At 39.0% G+C, this 22,080-nt stretch overlaps 1 protein-coding gene across 9 annotated transcripts in view; it reads right to left on the bottom strand.

Annotated features, from left to right (window-relative positions):
- Window positions 1–22,080, bottom strand: part of ABCB11 (ATP binding cassette subfamily B member 11) — a 167,942-nt gene that overhangs the window by 105,393 nt on the left and 40,469 nt on the right. For 7 of the 9 annotated variants that reach the window (XM_066278682.1, XM_066278686.1, XM_066278683.1 and 4 more), the window contains one exon: window positions 1,349–1,451. In XM_066278682.1, coding sequence (XP_066134779.1) covers window positions 1,349–1,424 — 76 coding nt within the window. In that variant the 5' untranslated portion in view covers window positions 1,425–1,451. Of the gene's footprint in view, window positions 1–20; window positions 111–1,348; window positions 1,452–22,080 lie in introns of those variants that run through there. The other 2 variants (XM_066278691.1, XM_066278688.1) reach the window with 2 other exon arrangements.

The following is a 22,080-nucleotide window of genomic DNA, read 5'->3' as shown; positions in this document are numbered from 1 at the left end:
AAAATTATTTGCTTTTTCACCTTTCTTTTATGCTCTCTCTTTTTCTTTACATATATACGATGAAGATATTCTTTCAAGATTAAGACTGCTGGCTTGACTACATTTCTGGACTTTTCTCCAGGATTTGAAATATTTGTGTCTTCTCCCTGGCTGGACAGCTCAGTTGGTTAGAGCATAGTCTGGAAGAACAGGGGTTACTGCTTCAATTCTCGGTCAGGGCACATACAGGAACAGATTGATGTTCCTCTCTCTCTCTCTCTCTCTCTCTCTCAATCTCTCTCTCTCTCTCCCCCCTTTCTCTCTCTCTAAAATCAATAATAAACATTAAAAAAAGAAAGAAGAAATAAAAAGAAGTATTTGTGTCTTCTCAATATCAACTGGAGAACAACATTTCTAAATTAGCTGAAGAAAATATGATTTTTTTGAACTACCAAGTAAAATTATATTTACTTATTAGGTTCTTTAGAACCATCAGAACTTATCTATTTAAAATGTAGGTCACAAATTAACTAGACAGTACAGCAGAAGCCATGGGATTGAGAGGTCCATTATTTTTCCCAGGATAGGTCAGAACACATGGAGGATAAGAAGTAAAAGAGCCTGGGACAGGAAAGCCACAGGGAAGGGTACCCAAAATGCTGATGTCAACCATTACCATGAGACAGCACATTGTGACTCTCCCAGCATTTTAACATAAGAGTAATGAAGCATTATAGTACAGATAGAGATGAATACCTTGGGTTTGGGAATCAGAATTAGATTAAGATTATGGCTACATTATTAGTCAAGTAATCTTTGCTAAATTTTAAAATTTTATCCAAGTGTCAATTTCTTTTTCTGTGAAATCCTAAGATTTGTGCGCATATTTTTTTAAATAAGACTTGTTTAGAATCATCTGTGCTCACTGCATGCTAGGTGCTGGCCCCTTGCCATTCTGGCCAGTTCCTCTCAGAAACATCAGTCTGTTCCTGTGTGTGCCAGAGCACTCTCAGGAAGCAGTGCTCGCTGAATAATTACTACTACCACGAACAGTCACAATATGCAAATAAAGGTAAGAATAACAGCCAATGCCGGAACAACCCTACTCCGCCTAGGAAAGAGATGTTTATAGCTTGAACACTTCACTCACCCATACCTTGTGCATTTTTACCTTAACACTTTCAGACACTCCCTTACATGGATTCTAGGGAGAACTACCTATTCACGTGTGACAAACATGTTCAGTAAAAGTCCTAAATATTGTTAATGATTTTTTTCTATTTCTTGAGAAATCATAACCTGTTCCACTTTTGTTCTAACCTGTCTTTGAACAATAGACAGTGGGAAAAAAAAAAAAAAGGCCACTTACATGTTTCATCTGACTCAAAACCATAATTCTCCTCTCCAAATTTCTTCACACTGCGAAGAATTACGGGGTCAGACATGATAATTGCAATCTGCAGCCAGTAACCCTATAATATAAAATAAAAGAATTATTACAATGATTTTATTTCTCTTTTTTAACCAAAGTAGCCTAATTGAAAGAACTACTTGGTTCAAGAAATAACCTTCATTAACAATCTCATAAAAAGCAGATTTTTAAAGTGATTACTAACTCCATGAAAAAGTCTAGTGATTAGGAAAAATAAACCCAAACCATTTTTAAATTTTTATTTAGAAAATTAACTTTAACAGGGTGACATTGATCAATAAGAGTACATAGGTTTCAGCCTGACCTGTGGTGGTGCAGTGGATAAAGTGTTGACCTGGAACACTGAGGTTGCCGGTTCGAAACTTTGGGCTTGCCTGGTCAAGGCACATATGGGAGTTGATGCTTCCTGCTCCCCCCTTCTCTCTCTCTCTCTCTCTCTTTCTCTCTCTCTCTCTAAAAATCAATAAATAAAATATTTTTAAAAAATTAAAAAAAAAGAGTACATAGGTTTCAGGTTAACATTTCTATAGCCTTTGAACTGTTGATTATGTTGTATAACCATCACCCAAAGTCTAATCATTTTCCATCACCTTATATTTATCCCTCTTCACGCCCTTTCCCCACCCCAAAACCCATCCCCCTCCTTCAGTATCCACTTCACTTTTATCTGTCCATGAGTCTCAGTTTTATATCCTACTTATGTGTGAAATCATACAGTTCTTAGCTTTTTCTGATTTACTTATTTCACTCAGTATAATGTTCTCAAGGTTTATTTATGTTGTCGTAAATGTCACTATGTCATCATTTCTTATGGCTGAGTGGTATTCCATTGTATATATGTACCACATATTCTTTATCCAGTCCTCTATTGAGGGACACTTTGGTTGTTTCCATGTCTTGGCCACTGTGAACAATGCTGTGATGAACATGGGGGTGCAAGTGTCCTTACATACCAATGTTTTTGAGTTTTTGAAACCCAAACCATTGATTATGTATTTCTCAGGCTGATGAATGGGTAGTTGCTTTTTATTTATCTGTTCTTTCTGCTCATCTGTTTATCCTTTCTTTCTTTCCCTTATTCTTTCTTTCTCCCTTCCTTCCTTCCTTCCTTCCTTCCTTCCTTCCTTCCTTCCTTCCTTCTCTCTCTCTCTCTTTCTTTCTTCTTTCTTTCTTTCTTTCTTCTTTCTTTCTGTCTTGTCAGAAAAATAATGGCAACATTCTTGGGTCAGTATATCTGACCAATGACACTCCATTACTGGTGAGGAACCTCCAGTGCTCCTTTGTAAATAAAGCCCCTGGATCCAGAGTACAGCAAGTCCAGTGTGGACCAGAACTGCTATCCAACCCACTTTATAGAGCAAGTATAACTTTGACCTCAAAACAAACAAGAATGTTATAAAAATATATATTTTTCTAAATAGATTTAAGGTTACTAAATAAGATATATTAAGTACAATTCAGCAGTTTATGAAAACAAATAATGAGCAATGTTAATCCCAGGAATGCAGTGATTGTTCAATATAAAAATTTTTGACCATTTTGATATATGCCAAAGAAGTCTTCGATAAAAATCAATATCCATTCCTGATTTTTAAAATCCATAAAATTAGAAAAATCATTATTTTGCATCCCAATGAATAAATTTTGGAAAATGGTCAGCAGTGAGTACTAAAACCATTCACTGAGACACTGGCAAAGAGTAAATATCTAATAGCACAAAGTGTTGTAAAGATGTACAAGAAAGACGTTACATTAAGTTGTCATATTTCTTCAATGTCCTCTTAGTTGTGACAATGTCTCAAACTTTCTTATTTTGATAACCTTGACAGTTTTGAGGAGTACTGGGCTGTTAGCTTGTGAACGGTCCCTAAAATGATATTTTTCTCACGATTAGACAAAAGCTGTGAATTTGGGGGATGAAAACCACAGAGGTAAAGTACCTTTCTCATTGCATCATATCTAAAGAACAATCAACTTGATTTCATTAAGTTATGTATGAGGTCAGTACAAATAAAATAAACCAAATGAACCAGATTTAAAATTATTCAACAACAAAACTTGTTTAATATAGCGGTATTATGTTCAGGTATTGTGTTCAGAGACTGCAATGTTTGTTAGTTCTATAAATTTTGAAATTTTAACCAAAAATTATTTTCAGAAAACAAAGAAAGAAACTCTTTAATAATGAGAAAAATAATAAAAGAACCTTAACAATAGTATAATATTGCATCTCCTAATTTTAAAACAGACATTTAAAAAAATTCAATCTCTAATTATCTTTTTCTTAGCTTAATTCTTCATTTAAAAATGTTTTTTTCTACTGGTGTTTAAATATTTGGCAGTATTTAAAGGCCATTGGTGCAGTGTCTTGCCTGTGAACTTCGAAGTTTCACAGATCCTGGTACTGCCTATGGCTTCACTCTATGTATAATATTTAGATTTGTTTTTCTAACTTCTCTCCAGGCCCAGATTTCTCTATCTTTCAAGTCAGGGAGTGGCGGAGATGGTAAAAATCTGCCTTGCAGCTTTTGCAAAATTGAAATGAATCTGTGTCTATACATCAGCTGGCACAGATGGAGAAGGTAAAGTTCCCTTTACCCTTCAAGTTTAGTGACTAAGTGTCCTAAACACATACACACACACACACCCCACCTGCCACTCCCTTCTGAGGTTATTTATAGTAATGCAGGCTCCATTAAAGAAGAGGATGTTGATGAACCAACCTACTCTTGTCACTTTCCTTCTCTGTGCCTTCAGCCATTCCATGCACTAGGTTTCATATTAGGTTTGCTTACATTTTTCTTCTTTCTTAATGCAAGGACTTTTGTGATCTCTATTCTACTATCAAAAAGCAATATTCTCCAACAAACATTTATGCACAGCACAGATTTCTATTTCCATAACATCATCATGACCTTCAACCATAGACCACTAGGAATAAACCTGTAATTGAAGAATCGGGATTTATTACTTGTTGCAGTGAGAGAGAACACACTGTGGGGGACCATGGGTGTGTCAGCAAGAGGGTATTAGAATCAGCCAATTATATGACTTTGGCTTCAGTTAGGTGACTTGAGAGAGAGTCCAATGAAGTGGAGGTTTATTCCAAATTGGATGCTATTAGAAAGCCAGAGCAATTTTATGACGTGTAAAGAAATGGCAGCCATTCATTCAGTAAGAGAAAAGATGTTTGGTCATTTGTGGGATGCACAGTGAACTTATTTTGTCCTGTACTTGGACAAATTATGAAATGGGACTGCTTTTTCTCCTTTTATCTTGTTCTCAGAGTGACCTTGTCTGAAGTTGGTGGAATGGTTAACTTTATGTGTTAACTTAAATGGGTTAAGTGATACCCAGATAGCTGGTAAAACATTATATCTGAGTGTGTCTGTGAGGCAATTTCCAAAAGAGATTATCATTTGAATCAGTAGAAGACCTCCCTCACCAATGTAGATGGGCATCACTCATTCAATTCTTTGAGGTCTTGAACAGAACAAAAAGGTAGAGAAACTAAGGGTGAAGAAACTGAATATACATTTTTCCAAAGAAGATATTCAAATGGTCAACAGGTCAATGAAAAGATGCTTAACACTCATCATCAGGGAAATGCAAATCAAAACCACAATGAGACATCACCTCATATCCATTTGAATGGCTATCATCAAGAAGGCAAGAGATAACAAGTGTTAATGAGGATGTGGAGAAAGGGGACTGTGCACTGTTGGTAGGAATGTAAATTGGTGCAGTCATTATGGAAAAATAGTATGGAGGTTCCTCAAAAAATTAAAAATACAAATACTATATGATTCAGAAGTCCTTCTGTGTATCTATCCAGAAGAAATTAAAACAGACTATCAAAAATATATCTGCACTCCATGTTTATTGCAGCATTATTTATAATAGTTAAGATATAAAAACCGCCTGACCAGGCGGTGGCACAGAGGATAGAGCGTTGGACTGGGAAACGGAGGACCCAGGTTTGAGACCCTGAGGTCTCCAGCTTGAGCGTGGGCTCATCTGGTTTGAGCAAGACTCACCAGCTTGAGCCCAAGGTTGCTGGCTCAAGCAAGGAATCACTTGGTCTGCTGTACCCCCCCAGTCAAGGCACATATGAGAAATCAATCAATGAACAACTAAGGAACAGCAATGAAGAATTGATGTTTCTCATCTCTCTCCCTTCCTGTCTGTTTGTCCTTATCTGTTCTTCTCTCTTACTCACTGTCTCTGCCAAAAAAAAAAAAAAAAGATATGAAAACCACCTGACCAGTGGTGGCACAGTGGATAGTGTCGACCTGGAATGCTGAGGTTGGCAGTTCAAAACCCAGGGCTTGCCTGCTCAAGGCACATATGGGAGTTGATGCTTCCTGTTCCTCCCTCCTCCTCTCTCTCTTTCTCTCTCCCTTCTCTAAAATGAATAAATAAAATCTTTAAAAAATAAAAAAGATACAGAAACCATTTAAGTGTTTGTAATGCTTGAATAGATAGAGAAGATTTGGTGAATACACACATACACACACAATGGAATACTATTCAGCCATGAAAAAAGGGAAATCCTGCCATTTGTGATCATATGGATGAATCTTGAAGGCATTATGTTTAGTAGGATAAGCCAGACAAAGAATGGTGAACTTGCTGAAACAGAGAACAGAATGTGGATTATCTGAGACTGCGGGGGTTTAGGGGGGCAGTTGGGGAGATGCTGTTTTAATGGTACAAACTTGCAACTAGAAGATGAGTAAGTTCTGGATATCATGCACAGCACGATGAGTACAGTCAACAATACTGTATTGTATACTTGAAAATTGCTGAGACTATATCTTAAATGTTTGTTGTTTTTTTGTTTTGTTTTTTTTTTACAGAGAAAGAGAGAGAGTCAGAGAGAGGGATAGATAGGGACAGATAGGAATGCAGAGAGATGAGAAGCATCAATCATCAGTTTTTCGTTGTGGCACTTTAGTTGTTCATTGATTGCTTTCTCATATGTGCCTTGACCATGGGCCCTCAGCAGACCGAGTGACCCCTTGCTCAAGTCAGCGACCTTGAGTTCAACTTGGTGAGCTTTGCTCAAACCAGATGAGTCCTTGCTCAAGCTGGTGACCTTGGGGTATCGAACCTGGGTCCTCCGCATCCCAGTCCGACGCTCTATCCACTGCGCCACCGCTCGGTCAGGCTTAAATGTTCTTACTACAAATAAATAATTTTGTGACTTGATAAAGGTATTAGCTAAAGTTATAGTGGTAATCATATTGCAATATATAAATGTAACAACTCAGTATGTTGTATTAAAATTACACGTTATGTCCATTGTATCTCAATTAAAAATTAATTACTTTTTTTTTTAAGCTGAAGAAGGGCATATTTTTTCTTTTGTTTTAGCTGGGATATCTACCCTTTCCTGCTCTCAGACCTCAGAGCTTCTGGTTCTTAGGCTTCCAGACTCAGGTTGGAACTTATACCATTGGCTCCCATGGTTCCCATCTTCTGGTTCACCAGCTTCCCTGGGCCTCCATAATCATGTGTATCAATTCCTCATAATACATCTCTTTCTATGTATTTTATTGGTCCTGTTTCTCTGAAGAACACTGAATAATACAGTTTGTATTCTGTGAGATTATCTATTTTTATTTTTTAAGAAGCATAACACAGTTTAGGTATGAGTACCAGGCCAGCTACAGGATATCTGGGGCTAGTCTTCTGTTTGTTTTCTTTCTCAGCATTCAGTGCATCACTCTGAACTCTGGAAGACCACTGTTCCCTTCTGATGCACTAAGGATGTCTACTTGAAAGATGTATACTCTCTATGCTACAGGGTATGCATTGCGTGGTATCTAACTCAGTCAGAAATGGAGGTTAGCCTGACCAGGCAGTGGCGCAGTGGATAGAGTGTCAGACTGAGATGTGGAGGACCCAGGTTCAAGACCCCGAGGTCGCCAGCTTGAGTGCGGGCTCATCTGGTTTGAACAAGGCTCACCAGCTTGAGCCCAAAGTCGCTGGCTCAAGCAAGGGGTCACTTGGTCTGCTGTAGCCTCCCCCCCCCCCCCCCGCCAGTCAAGGTACATATGAGAAATGAATCAATGAACAACTAAGGAACCACAACAAAGAATTGATGTTTCTCATCTCTCTGCGTTCCTGTCTGTCTGTCCCTATCTGTTCCTCTCTCTGACTCTCCCTGTCTCTGCCACAAGAAAAAAAAAAGAAAAAGAAAAAGAAAGAAATGGAAGTTAGTTGCCTTATCTCTGGCCAGTTTAGAAATGGCAGTGATGACTTTGGAAAGTCTTGTATTGAAAATGTTAATTGCTTGCATACACCCACAAAAACAGTGCAATTTTATAACACCAAGTTTAGGAAAGAGCAATGGGATACCAAAATTACTAGAAAGAATAAATAAGGCCTTGCTTGTGGTATTTTCCTGAAAAGGTAATTTTCCAGAATTAAATGTCATATGAATTGTTTCATATTATTACAAGTGTACACTGAAACTCTGATATCATTAGACCATGTTTCCTCCCACTGATTAATTCTCTATTTATAAGACAAGATCCTGGGAACATCATATAGCAGATGCTGGAAAATATCTCTGCTAATACATAGTGGGAGTCTGGTTTTCAGTGATAAACAGATTTTTTTTTTTTGTATTTTTCTGAAGCTGGAAACGGGGAGAGACAGTCAGACTCCTGCATGCGCCCGACCAGGATCCACCTGGCACACCCACCAGGGGCGATGCTCTGCCCACCAGGGGGTGATGCTCTGCCCCTCTGGGGCGTCGCTCTGCCGCGACCAGAGCCACTCTAGCGCCTGGGGCAGAGGCCAAGGAGCCATCCCCAGCGCCTGGGCCATCCTTGCTCCAATGGAGCCTCTGCTGCAGGAGGGGAAGAGAGAGAGAGGAAGGAGTGGGGGATGGAGAAGCAAATGGGCGCTTCTCCTATGTGCCCTGGCCGGGAATCGAACCCGGGTCCCCCACACGCCAGGCCGACCCTCTACTGCTGAGCCAACCAGCCAGGGCCAACAGATTTTTTTTACAGGGTTATAAGAGACCTTCTTCCTTACTTGTTATACTCTGTTTTAAGAGTGCTATATTTTGTCATATTATTTTTCTCCATTGATACAAACAAATATAATGTCATCTAATTCTACTCTCTTAGCTCCTAAGCCAATAATTTCTTCTTGAGCATCCTGAAGCGTATAAAAGCAGTTGGGTACCGTACATTGCGGGAAGCTTTCATTAGGGTTTCTCAACAATTTACAATAACAACATTTTACTTAACCAACACAAAAGAACTCAAGAGTTAAAAATAAGGTATCATGCTATTTCCCTTTCACTCTAAAATTCTGATATGCTAAATTATTTTTTAAAGACTTTATTTATTTATTCATTTTAGAGAGGAGAGAGAGAGAGAGAGAGAGAGAGAGAAAGAGAAGGGAGGAGCAGGAAGCATCAACTCCCATATGTGCCTTGACCAGGCAAAGCCCAGGGTTTTTTTTTTTTTTTTTTTTTTTTTTTTTTTTTTTGAATTTTATTTTATACTTTTATTTTTTTAATGGGGTGACATCAATAAATCAGGATACATATATTCAAAGATAACAAGTCCAGGTTATCTTGTCATTCAATTATGTTGCATACCCACCACCCAAAGTCAGATTGTCCTCTGTCACCTTCTATCTTGTTTTCTTTGTGCCCCTCCCACCCCCTATCCCTCTCCCATTCCCCCCTCCCCCCCGTAACCACCACACTCTTATCAATGTCTCTTAGTTTCACTATTATGTCCCACCTACGTATGGAATAATACAGTTCCTGTTTTTTTCTGATTTACTTATTTCGCTTCGTATCATGTTATCAAGATCCCACCATTTTGCTGTAAATGTTCCGATGTCATCATTTCTTATGGCTGAGTAGTATTCCATAGTGTATATGTGCCACATCTTCTTTATCCAGTCATCTATTGATGGGCTTTTTGGTTGTTTCCATGTCCTGGCCACTGTGAACAATGCTGCAATAAACATGGGGCTGCATGTGTCTTTACGTATCAATGTTTCTGAGTTTTGGGGATATATACCCAGTAGAGGGATTGCTGGGTCATAAGGTAGTTCTATTTTCAGTTTTTTGAGGAACCACCACTCATTATATCTTTTTCGATTTCCCTTAACAATGGTTTATAGTTTTCATTATATAAGTCCTTTACATTCTTTGTTATGTTTATTCCTAAGTATTTTATTTTTTTTGTTGCAATCGTGAAGGGGATTATTCTTTTGAGTTCCTTCTCAGTTGTTTCATTGTTGGCATATAGAAAGGCTATTGACTTCTGTATGTTAATTTTGTATCCTGCGACCTTACTATATTGGCTTATTGTTTCTAGTAGTCTTTTTGTGGATTCTTTGGGGTTTTCGATGTATAGGATCATATCATCTGCAAAAAGTGATACCTTTACTTCTTCTTTTCCGATATGGATGCCTTTTATTTCTTTGTCTTGTCTGATTGCTCTGGCTAGAACCTCTAGTACCACATTAAATAAGAGTGGAGAGAGTGGACAACCCTGTCTTGTTCCTGATTTAAGGGGGAAAGCCTTCAGTTTAGTGCCATTTAATATGATGTTAGCCGATGGTTTATCATATATGGCCTTTATCATGTTGAGATATTTTCCTTCTATACCCATTTTGTTGAGAGTCTTAAACATAAAATTGTGTTGTATTTTATCGAAAGCCTTTTCTGCATCTATTGATAAGATCATGTGGTTTTTGTTCTTTGTTTTGTTGATATGGTGTATTACATTAACCGTTTTACGTATGTTGAACCATCCTTGAGATTCTGGGATGAATCCTACTTGATCATGATGTATTATTTTTTTAATATGTTGTTGTATTCGATTTGCTAGTATTTTGTTTAGTATTTTAGCATCTGTATTCATTAGAGATATTGGTCTGTAGTTTTCTTTTTTTGTGCCATCCTTGCCTGGTTTTGGTATGAGGGTTATGTTGGCCTCATAAAATGTGTTTGGAAGTATTGCTTCTTCTTCAATTTTTTGGAAGACTTTGAGTAGAATAGGAACCAAGTCTTCTTTGAATGTTTGATAAAATTCGCTGGTATAGCCGTCAGGGCCTGGACTTTTATTTTTGGGGAGGTTTTTAATGGTTTTTTCTATTTCTTCTCTACTGATAGGTCTGTTTAGGCTTTCTGCTTCTTCTTGACTCAGTCTAGGAAGGTTGTATTTTTCTAGGAATTTATCCATTTCTTCTAGGTTGTTGAATTTAGTGGCATAAAGTTTTTCATAGTATTCTACAATAATTCTTTGTATATCTACGGTGTCCGTGGTGATTTCTCCTCTTTCATTTTGGATTTTGTTTATATGAGTTCTTTCTCTTTTTTCCTTGGTAAGTCTTGCCAAGGGTTTGTCAATTTTGTTGATCTTTTCAAAGAACCAGCTCCTTGTTCTATTAATTTTTTCTATAGTTTTTCTGTTCTCTAATTCATTTATTTCTGCTCTGATTTTTATTATCTCCTTTCTTCGGCTGGTTTTGGGTTGTCTTTGTTCTTCTTTTTCTAGTTCCTTAAGGTGGGAAGTTAAGTGGTTCACTTGGGCTCTCTCTTGTTTGTTCATATATGCCTGAAGCGATATGAACTTCCCTCTTATCACTGCTTTTGCTGCATCCCATAGATTCTGATATGTCGTATTGTCATTTTCATTAGTCTGTATATATCTTTTGATCTCTGCACTTATTTCTTCTTTGACCCATTCATTTTTTAGAAGTATGTTGTTTAGTTTCCACATTTTTGTGGGATTTTTTTCCTCTTTTTTGCAGTTGAATTCTAGTTTCAAGGCTTTATGATCAGAAAATATGCTTGGTACAACTTCAATTTTTCTGAATTTGCTGATATTGTGTTTGTGGCCCAACATATGGTCAATTCTTGAGAATGATCCATGTACACTGGAGAAAAATGTATACTCAGTCACCTTGGGATGAAATGTCCTGTAGATGTCTATCATATCCAGGTGCTCTAGTGTTTTGTTTAAGGCCATTATGTCTTTGTTGATTCTCTGTTTGGATGACCGATCTAGAGCCGTCAGCGGTGTATTGAGGTCTCCAAGTATGATTGTATTTTTGTCAGTTTTTGTTTTAAGATCAATAAGTAGCTGTCTTATATATTTTGGTGCTCCTTGGTTTGGTGCATATATATTAAGAATTGTTATGTCTTCTTGATTCAGTGTCCCCTTAGCCATTATGAAATGGCCATTTTTGTCTCTAAGTACTTTTCCTGTCTTGTAGTCAGCATTATCCGATATGAGTATTGCTACACCTGCTTTTTTTTGGATGTTATTTGCTTGGAGTATTGTTTTCCAGCCTTTCACTTTGAATTTGTTTTTATCCTTGTTACTTAGATGAGTTTCCTGTAGGCAGCATACAGTTGGATTTTCTTTTTTAATCCATTCTGCTACTCTGTGCCTTTTTATTGGTGAGTTTAATCCATTTACATTTAGTGTAATTATTGATACTTGTGAGTTCCCTATTGCCATTTTATATCTTGCTTTCTGTTAGTTTTGTGTCTTGTTTGATCCTTCTCTTTCGTTTTTCTATCTTTTGTTTTTATTTGGTTGTATTCCATACATCTTTCCTCTGTTGCTATCTTTTTTATCTCATGTGCTTCTGTGGTGGTTTTTTCAATGGTGGTTACCTTTGAGTAATGAAAAGGGTCCCTACCCTGTTCATTGTAGCGAACTATTTTGTGAGTACTTTTGCACTCCATCGTCCTTTGCTACTGTTAATCTCCGTCTTCTCCCCCTCTTTCTTTTTGTTGTTGTCACAGTTTAAATTTGGTTTTATTGTGTTCTTCTTGGAGCTTTTACTTGTGGCTCTGTTTTTTTTTTGTTCTTTGTATCTGATTGGAGAACCCCCTTTAGTGATTCCTGGAGTGGGGGTTTTCTGATGATAAATTCCCTCATCTTTTCTGTATCTGTGAATGTTTTTATTTCTCCTTCGTATTTGAAGGATAGCTTTGATGGGTATAGTATTCGTGGCTGAAAGTTCCTCTCTTTCAGGACTTTAAATATTGGGGTCCACTCTCTTCTAGCTTGTAGAGTTTCTGCTGAGATATCTGATGATAATCTAATGGGCCTTCCTTTATATGTTGTATTCTTCTTTTCCTTGGCTGCCTTGAGAATTTTTTCTTTGCTGTTGGTTTGTGTCAATTTCATTATGATATGCCTTGGAGTAGGTTTGTTGGGGTTAAGAAAACTTGGAGTTCTGTTTGCTTCTTGAACTTGAGGCTTTAGTTCTTTCCACAGGCTTGGGAAGTTCTCATCAATTATTTGTTTAAGTATGTTCTCCATTCCATTTTCTCTCTCTTCTCCCTCTGATATACCTATTATTCTTATGTTATTCTTTTTGATGGAGTCAGATAATTCTTGTAGGGCTATCTCATTTTTTTTAATTTTTGAGTCTCTTTCTTCTTCTCTCTGTTGTGCCTCAAGTTGCTTGTCTTCTATTTCACTAATCCTCTCTTCTATCTGACCTGTTCTATTAGCTAAGCTTGTTACTTCGTTTTTCAGCTCGTGAATTGAGTTTTTCATCTCTGTTTGATTTGTTTTTATAGTTTCAATTTCCTTGGACATATATTCTTTGTGTTCATGGAGTTGTTTTCTGAGCTCCCTATATTGCCTTTCTGTGTTTTCTTGTATATCTCAGAGGATTTTTAGGATTTCTATCTTGAATTCTCTGTCATTTAGCTCCAAGGTTTCCAATATATTAAATTTTTTCTCCATAGATTTTTCCTCATCTAGCTGTGTTACCTCTCTTTCTTTTGTATCCATGATATTCGATTTTCTCTTCCTTAATGGCATCTGAGGGTGGTTTTGTTGATAGTATTAATGAGATTTAATAAAGAATAAAAAGTTAAAAAAAATAAAAAAATAAAAAATCAAAAAGAGTTGTTTTTTAAAAAAAAATTAATAATGAAATAAAGAAAAATAAAATAAAATAAATTTTTTTTTAAAAAAGGAAATTATTCCCCCCCTCTTTTTTTCCTCTCCTCTCCTCTCCCCTCTTTCTTGAGAAAATCTTGTGGTGGACTGTGAGTTATAACAAACAATGCCTGTGATGGAGGGCCTGAATTGGGGAAAAGTAATAAAGGGGCAAAAAAGAGAGAAAGAAAAAAAAAAAAAAAAAAAAAGGAAAAAAAAAAAAAAAAGAAAAAAGAAAAAAAAAGAGCGTATGGACCCACAAAAAGCAAATAAGGAAAAAATTTGGGTCAAGAATAAAATGATTTGCTTTTAGGTGTTGGTTTTCTAAGAGTTATGATGAGAGGAATAAGAGGAAAATGGAAAAATGGGGGGACAAATTAAAAACTTACTATTGTATTTAGTGGAACAAGAACTAGATAATATAGAGAGCCAGGGATGGGAGCACTGCTAGTGTGTTAAAAAGGTGAAGTAAAAACCCCCCAAAATGCCACAAACATAGGTTTGAGTCCCAGATAAGATAATTTGTTTGTTATTGAGGTTTGAATGAGAGGAGATGTAAAGGAGAAAGAAGAAACTAATATAGAGGGAGAAAAGAAAGAGAGAGAGAGAAAAAAAGAGGGAACCACTAAAAGAAGAAAAAAGAAAGGAGAGAGAGAGAGAGAGAGTTAAGGGTTTTGGAGTGCAACCCTCATAGAGAGAAAGGAAGAGAAGAGAAATGATAATGGGAGATGTAACACTTATGGGTAGTGTAGTTCAGGGAGAGGAGAGAGTAAGACCGGTAGAGAGTTAATTGGCCAAATTGGAGGAGGAAAAAAAAGTCTCAAGAATGAAGATAAGAGAAACAAACGAACAAATATAATAAAATGGGATAGGTTATAAAGTCTGCAGATTATTCTTGATTTTGAGAGGTTATCTTCTTGCTTTTTCTTTTCTCTCCCTCTTCCTGGTCGGTGACTCTGTACCCCGGGTTCTGCCCCTTTGGCACGCTCAGGTAGAGGTGTGCAGTTGATAAGTCTCTATGGCAATGTCATGTATTGTGCTTTATTCTCGTTGGGAGTCGAGGCTCATTAGCATTTATAGGCTCCGACAGTGAGAGAGTCCGTGTTCCTGGAGCCTTTCTCCTAGTCTTTCCTTCCTCAATTAGTAGCCTGATAGTCCAGGTATGGGGTTGCTGCTGCCTCTGCCTGGATAGTAAGAGGCTCAAGTTGCTGGCAACTCCCCACTCTATTTCCACTCAGCACAGGGCTCTGGGTAAGGCTCAGTCAGTCAGAGCTGCTAGCATAATCAGGCGGGCTTTCTGCCCACTCGAAGACCTCTGGCTCTGCCACTCTATCCGGTAACACAAGCGGGCGCCCACTTCCGGGGCACTTGGAGGAAACTCTCACTCACTGTCTGCAACCAGGATATCCGGCCAGCAGTCTCACGCTCTGAGTGAAACCCCCAACCGCAGGGAAAAGTTGCAGCGTTGGAATTGAGTCTCGCTCCGTCCCCGTGTGCGGCTTTTGCAAGGCGCTGGGGCGGCCCGAGACTCCGCCCTGGCCCACACAAAGGCCCCTGACTCTGCCCCTCTGCGCGACAACACGGGCGCGCACTGCCGAGGCACTCGGAGGAATCGCCCACTCCTTATCTGCGCGCGCAAACCAGGATATGAGGCCGGCTGCGGTTCCCTCTGAGTGAAACAGCCTCCAGCACGGAAAATCTCCACCGTTGGAATTAGTTCTCACTCCCTCCCGTGCGTGGCTTTCCCAGGGCGCTGGGGCTGCCCAGAGACTCTGCCCTCAGCCCACAGAAAGGCCTCTCACCCTGCCTCTCCGTGGGGCAACACGGGCACCCACTTCCGCGGCTTAGGAAGAAATCTCTCTTCCACTAACTGCGCACCGACCAGGAGACCGGGTAAAATGGCCGCTCCGCTTGTCTTTCTTTGTTTGGGTTTGGCGCGAGTGTTAGCTTGTATTGCCCGGCTTGCCACAGGATCAGATTTTCCTCGGCTTGGATCTCTGAGCCACAGCCTGGTTCGGCCGTTTTTGCTGCGGCGGCCTGGATCTATTCACCCCCTTTGCCCGCCTCAGTTTCTATATTCACAGTTACCAGAAAAAGCCGCCCTGTTTAGGTTAGTGAGGAAGGCGGAGCATTTCTTACTCCCTATTTCCTTCGGGGTTTGGTTATATATTTAGCCAATTTTTCACTCAATCATACCTTTGGGTGTATTGCGAAGAATCTGGAAGCTCCAAGTATAGGTTTTTCTGTTTCTGGTTGAAGATCTTGTTGAGTTTTGGGGGAGATTTATCGGTATCGCTTCCTACTCCGCCATTACTCTGACGTCATCCCAAGCCCAGGGTTTTGAACCAGCGACCTCAGTGTTCCAAGTTGCTGCTTTATCCACTGTGCCACCACAGGTCAGGCGATATGCTAAATTATTTTAATCTCCAAAACATCTCTGAGAATAAATTTTCAGGGTCTTTCAGAAAAACTTATCTTTCGATAAACTTGAGAACGTAGGAATTAAAAGTAGGAAGTCAAGATTTCTAAGCACTGGTTGACAGACTTTGGTCACCTAATCATGGACTTCCCCAAGAATTTCTAATTATCTATGCCAACACCAGTGTTTGTCTTTGCTAGATGGCATGTGCTATATGACCTATGTTCTACATGTGCTTCCATTTAACATCCAGGGTTGACATTTTCTTTTCTTTGACAAAATGTGTAATCCTATTAACTCCAAATTAGAGGACAGTCTTCTGACCTTACTTATAAACACATCAAATACTTTTCTTTAATTTTTAAATATTTTATTTATTGATTTTAGAGAGAGAGTTAGGAAAGAGAGAGAAAGGGTTGGGAGAGGACCAGGCAGTATCAACTCATAGGTCTACTTGCTTGTCATAGGTGCCTTGACCAGGCAAGCTTGGGGTTTCAAACGGGCAACCTGAGCATTCTAGGTTGCCACTTTATTCACTGTGCCACCATAGGCCAGGCAAGATTTTTCTACCTTAGACCATTAGCAACAACAATCTGGAAGCCACTGCTGGGGGGAGAGAGGGTGCTGAGAAGCACCAGGTTGTCACTGCAGAGAACCTGGGACATTGACAGACCTCAGAAGCTGGGCAGAGTGCACAGTGGCACAGTGGCATGAGACTGTCACAACTGGAGGAAACACCGGTTCTATAAGCCATGCCAGGAACAAATAAAAAATCTTGAGTACAGAATGGCAGTGCCTACCATGGGACACTGAACCAACACTGCTAGTGTGACTTCACAACACCAGCCTAGAGCAACAGATGAGTGAGCTGAGCTTCACTAAAGACTGGGATCAGTGTAGAAGATCTGAAAACAAGGAGGAGAAGGAGGAAAGAAGGGAAGAGAAGAGAAGAGAAGAGAGAAAAGAAAAAAAAAGGAGAGAAGACAAGATGGCGATGGTGTAGGCAGATGAACCAACTCCCACCTCCCAGAACCAAAGTGGATTACAAACTAATTTTAAGAACTATCATCTGGAATAAAGCGTCGAACTGGAAATGCTGAGGTCGCTGGTTCAAAACCCTGGGCTTGCTTGGTCAAGGCACATATCGGAGTTGATGCTTCCAGCTCCTCCCCCCTTCTCTCTCTCTGTCTCTCTCTCTCTCCTCTCTCTCCTTCTAAGTCTCTCTCTCCCTCTCTCTCTCTCCTCTCTAAAAATGAATAAATTAAAAAAAAAAGAACTATCATCTGGAAAAACAAACTTTGGACTAAACTAAGAGGACTCTTCAACCAAGGAAAACTGAAGAAGCCACACCGAGACTGGTAGGAAAAGCGGAGTGAACGGCAGCTGGGAGAGACTCGCGTGGCGGGAAGTGAATTTAGCAGAGAGGGGAGGGTCCTGAATCCCAGGAACAAAGCCCCAGCCTGCAGCCCCAGAGCCTAGAAGAGGTGTATGGACAGTATTTAGCTGGAAACAAGACAGGATACTGTTTTTGAGAAAGAGACTGATTTCTCAGACCAAGGATTCTTCTTAAAGGGACTGTGCAGAAAACCTCTCTCACAACCACTCACCCGGGGCTCCGGGGGACAGGGAGAGAGGAGAGGACTGGAGTAGCAAGAAGAGAGTGTAATCTAGGCGGCATAGGTAGAAACCTTTTGGGAGACAGCCACCCTAACCCCTGGGATGAGTCACTCCCCAAATCTGAAGTGAATATTTCCCTTGGAAACAGCAATACCAGCAAAGGGAAGCAGGACACCAGCCAAACAAGCTCTCCCGCGGCACTCAGAGCAGAGTCACTTAGAAGGAGGGAACTTTCGGGACTACAGTAGTGAGTGTTAGGGTCTGAGCTGCAGCGCCCCCACCCACACAGCTGAGGGCTTGTCCAAGGGTGGGCGGCGACAGGATGCAGAAGTGTGTGAACCCCGGAAGGAGTGGAGACTGGCCCTTGAGCAAGGGCACAGGAGCACAGCCTTACCCCACCCACGGAACCTAGGCTTGTGGCATGACTTGGGAGCCAGCTCCTCCCACAAGGGTGGAGCCAAAAACCCAGAACAGGCAGAGTCCCGCTACTGAGTGTGGGCATGCAGTCCAGCCCAGCCTGTGGAGCCAAGGCTTGCAGCTGTCCCACAAGTGGGCTCCTCCTGCAAGGGCGAGGTGGAAGCCCAGAAACAGGCGGAGACCTGCAGCTGAAAAAAGGTGCTCACCACTGCCCTCAGGGCTGAGCATAACGCCACTCATGGAGGTGGGGTGAAGGCCAAGGCCATCAAGGCTTGTACACCTGAGCATGTGATCACAGCCACTCTGTGAAAGAAAGGCAGAAACCACAGCAACAGCCCCAGTGGGCAGGCACTAGCAATGCCCATAACCAAATGCCCTAGACAGCAACAGCAGAGGGGGTGATGGGCCTGCAGACAGACAATACCTAGGGAACAGAGGCCACACCCAGTGGACTTCAGTGGCCAAGACCTTCTTTTACATAGGAAAGATGAGAAGGCAGAGAAATGCAACACAAATGAGTCAAGAGAAATCCCCAGAAAAGGACCTGAATGAGTCAGATATAACCAAATTACCAGATGCAGAGTTTAAAATAACGATTGTTAGGATGCTCAAAGATATTAGAACAACAATAGATGGTCATTATGAATACCTAAATAAAGAGATAGCAAATATAAAAAAGGACATTGAAATAATAAAAAAGAATCAGTCAGAAATAACAAATACAATATCAGAAATGAAGAACACAATAGAAGGAATTAAAAGCAGGATGGATGAAGCTGAGAATCGAATCAGCGATTTAGAGGACACAATAAATAAAGGCATGGAAGCAGAGCAGAAAAAAGAAAAGAGACTCAAAAAGTCTGAGAAAACTCTAAGAGACCTCTGTGACAACATGAAGAGAAATAACACCTGCATCACAGGGGTTCCTGAAGAAGAAGAGAAAGAACAAGGGATAGAGACTTAGTTCAAGCATATCATAGCTGAAAACTGCCCTCAATTAAGGCAGGAAAACATCTCACATGTTCAGGAAGCACAGAGAACTCCATTAAAGAGAAACCCAAAGAAATCAATACCAAGACACATCATAATTAAAATACCAAAGCTCAGTGATAAAGAGAAAATATTAAAAGCTCCTAGAGAAAAAAAGACTATCACCTACAAAGGAGCCCCCATAAGGATGACTCCAACTTCTCAACAGAAACACTGAGGCCAGAATGGAATGACAAGAAATATTCAAAGTAATGCAGAATAAGAGCTTACAACTAAGACTACTTTATCCAGCAAGGCTATTGTTTAAAATTGAAGGAGAAATAAAAAGCTTTCCAGACCAAAAAAACAAAAACAAAAACAAAAAACTCAAGGAATTCACTACAACCAAACCAAGGCTGCAAGAAATGCTAAGGAGCCTGTTGTAAACAGATCAAAGGAGAAAAAGAATATAGCAAAAGAGGAATACAATTTTAAAGAATAAAATGGCAATAAACAATTACATATCAATAATAACATTAAATGTAAATGGATTAAATGATCTGATCAAAAGACATAGGGTAGCTGCGTGGATAAGAAAACAGGACCCATACATATGCTGTCTACAAGAGACACACCTTAAAACAAAAGATGCACATAGACTGAAGATAAATGGATGGAAAAAAATATTTCACACAAATGGAAATGAAAAGAAAAGCTGGGGTAGCAATATTTATATCAGACAAAATGGACTTTAAAACAAAGACTATAGTAAGAGATAAAGAAGGTCACTACATAATGATAAAGGGAGCAATCAAACAGGAAGATATAACCATTTTAAATATCTACGCACCTAATATAGGAGCACCTAAATATATAAAGCAGACTTTGATGGATTTAAAGGGCAAGATCAACGGCAATACTATAATAGTAGGGGATTTCAATACCCCAATAACGTCACTAGATAGATCCTCAAGAAAGAAAATTAACAAAGAAGCAGCAGACTTAAAGGACATACTAGATCAACTCAATTTAATAGATATCTTCAGAACCTTTCACCCTAAAGCAGCAGAATATACATTCTTTTCAAGTGCTCATGGTACATTCTCTATAATAGACCACATGTTACGGCACAAAAGCGGTCTCAACAAATTTAAGAAAATTGAAATCGTATCGAACACTTTCTCCAATCACAATGGCATGAAACTAGAAATCAACCACAACAGAAAAACTGAAAAATACTCAAACACTTGGAAACTAAATAGCACGTTATTAAATAATGAATGGGTAAACAATGAGATCAAAGAAGAAATTTAAAAATTCCTAGAAATGAACGATAATGAGCATACATCAACTCAAAATTTATGGGACACAGCAAAAGCAGTCTTGAAAGGGAAGTTCATAGCATTACAGGCATACCTCAAGAAGCTAGAAAAAGCTCAAATAAACAACTTGACTCTACATCTAAAAGAACTAGAAAAAGAACAGCAAGTAAAGCCCAGAGCTAGTAGAAGGAAAGAAATAATAAGGATCAGAGCAGAAATTAATGACATAGAGGCCAAAGAAACAATACAGAGGATCAATGAAACCAGGAGCTAGTTCTTTGAAAAGGTAAACAAGATAGATGAACCTTTAAACAGACTCACCAAGAAAAAAAGAGAGAGGACTCAAATAAATAAAATTAGAAATGAGAGTGGAGAAATAACACCTGACACAACAGAAATACAAAATATTGTAAGAAAATACTATGAAGAACTGTATGCCAAAAAACTAGACAACCTAGATGAAATGGACAAATTCCTTAAAACATATAATCTTCCAAAAATTAATCTGGAAGAATCAGAAAACCTAAACAGACCAATTACAACAAATGAGATTAAAACAGTTATCAAAAAACTCCCAAAAAAGCCTGACCTGTGGTGGCTCAGTGGATAACACGTCGACCTGGAAATCCTGAGGTCGCCGGTTCGAAACCCTGGGCTTGCCTGGTCAAGGCACATATGGGAGTTGATGCTTCCAGCTCCTCCTCCTTTCTCTCTCTCTCCTCTCTAAAAATGAATAAAGAAAAAAAAAACTCCCCAAAAAGAAAAGTCCTGGGCCTGATGGCTTCACAAGTGAATTCTACCAAATATTCAAAGAAGAATTAACTCCTATCCTTCTTAAGCTATTTCAAAAAATTCAAGAGGTAGGAAGACTTCCAAGCTCCTTTTATGAGGCGAGCATAATTCTGATTCCAAAACCAGGCAAAGACTACACAAAGAAAGAAAATTATAGGCCAATATCCTTGATGAATTTAGATGCTACAATCCTCAACAAAATATTAGCAAACCAGATCCAGCAATATATGAAAAAAATCATACATCAGAATCAAGTGGGATTCATTCTTGGGAAGCAAGGCTGGTACATATTTGCAAATCAATCAATGTGATTCATCACATAAACAAAAGGAAGGACAAAAACCACATGATAATTTCAATAGATGCAGAAAAAGTATTTGATAAAATCCAGTACCCATTCATTATCAAAACTCTCAACAAAGTGGGAATACAGGAAACATACCTCAAAATGATAAAGGCCATCTATGACAAACCCATAGCCAACATTATACTCAATGGGCAAAAATTAAAAGCAATCCCCTTAAGATCAGGAACAAGGCAGGGGTGCCCCCTTTCACCACTCTTATTCAACATAGTCCTGGAAGTCCTAGCCACAGCAATCAGACAAGAAAAAGAAATAAAAGGCATCCAAATGGGAAAAGAAGAAGTAAAACTATCATTATTTGCAGATGATATGATATTGTATATAGAAAACCCTAAAGTCGCAGTCAAAAAACTACTAGACCTGATAAATGAATTCAGAAAGATGGCAGGATATAAAATTAATACACAGAAATCAGAGGCATTTTTATACACTAACAATGAACTGTCAGAAAGAGAAATTAAGGAATCAATCCCCTTTACCATTGCAACCAAAAAAATAAAGGACCTAGAAATAAATTTAACCAGGGAGATTAAAGACTTGTACTCGAAAAATTATAAAACATTGATAAAAGAAATCAGGGAAGATACAAACAAGTGGAAGCATATACTGTGCTCATGGTTAGAAAGAATAAACATCATTAAAATGTCTATATTACCCAAAGCAATTTATAAGTTCAATGCAATACCAATTAAAATACCAATGACATACTTCAAAGATATAGAATACATATTCCAAAAATTTATATGGAAACAAAAGAGAACACGAATAGCCTCAGCAATCTTGAAAAGGAAGAATAAAGTGGGAGGTATCACACTTCC

The sequence above is a fragment of the Saccopteryx bilineata genome, chromosome 5, assembly GCF_036850765.1.
Source record: "Saccopteryx bilineata isolate mSacBil1 chromosome 5, mSacBil1_pri_phased_curated, whole genome shotgun sequence".
Taxonomy (NCBI): domain Eukaryota; kingdom Metazoa; phylum Chordata; class Mammalia; order Chiroptera; family Emballonuridae; genus Saccopteryx; species Saccopteryx bilineata.
This window is presented reverse-complemented; position numbering and strand designations above follow the sequence as displayed.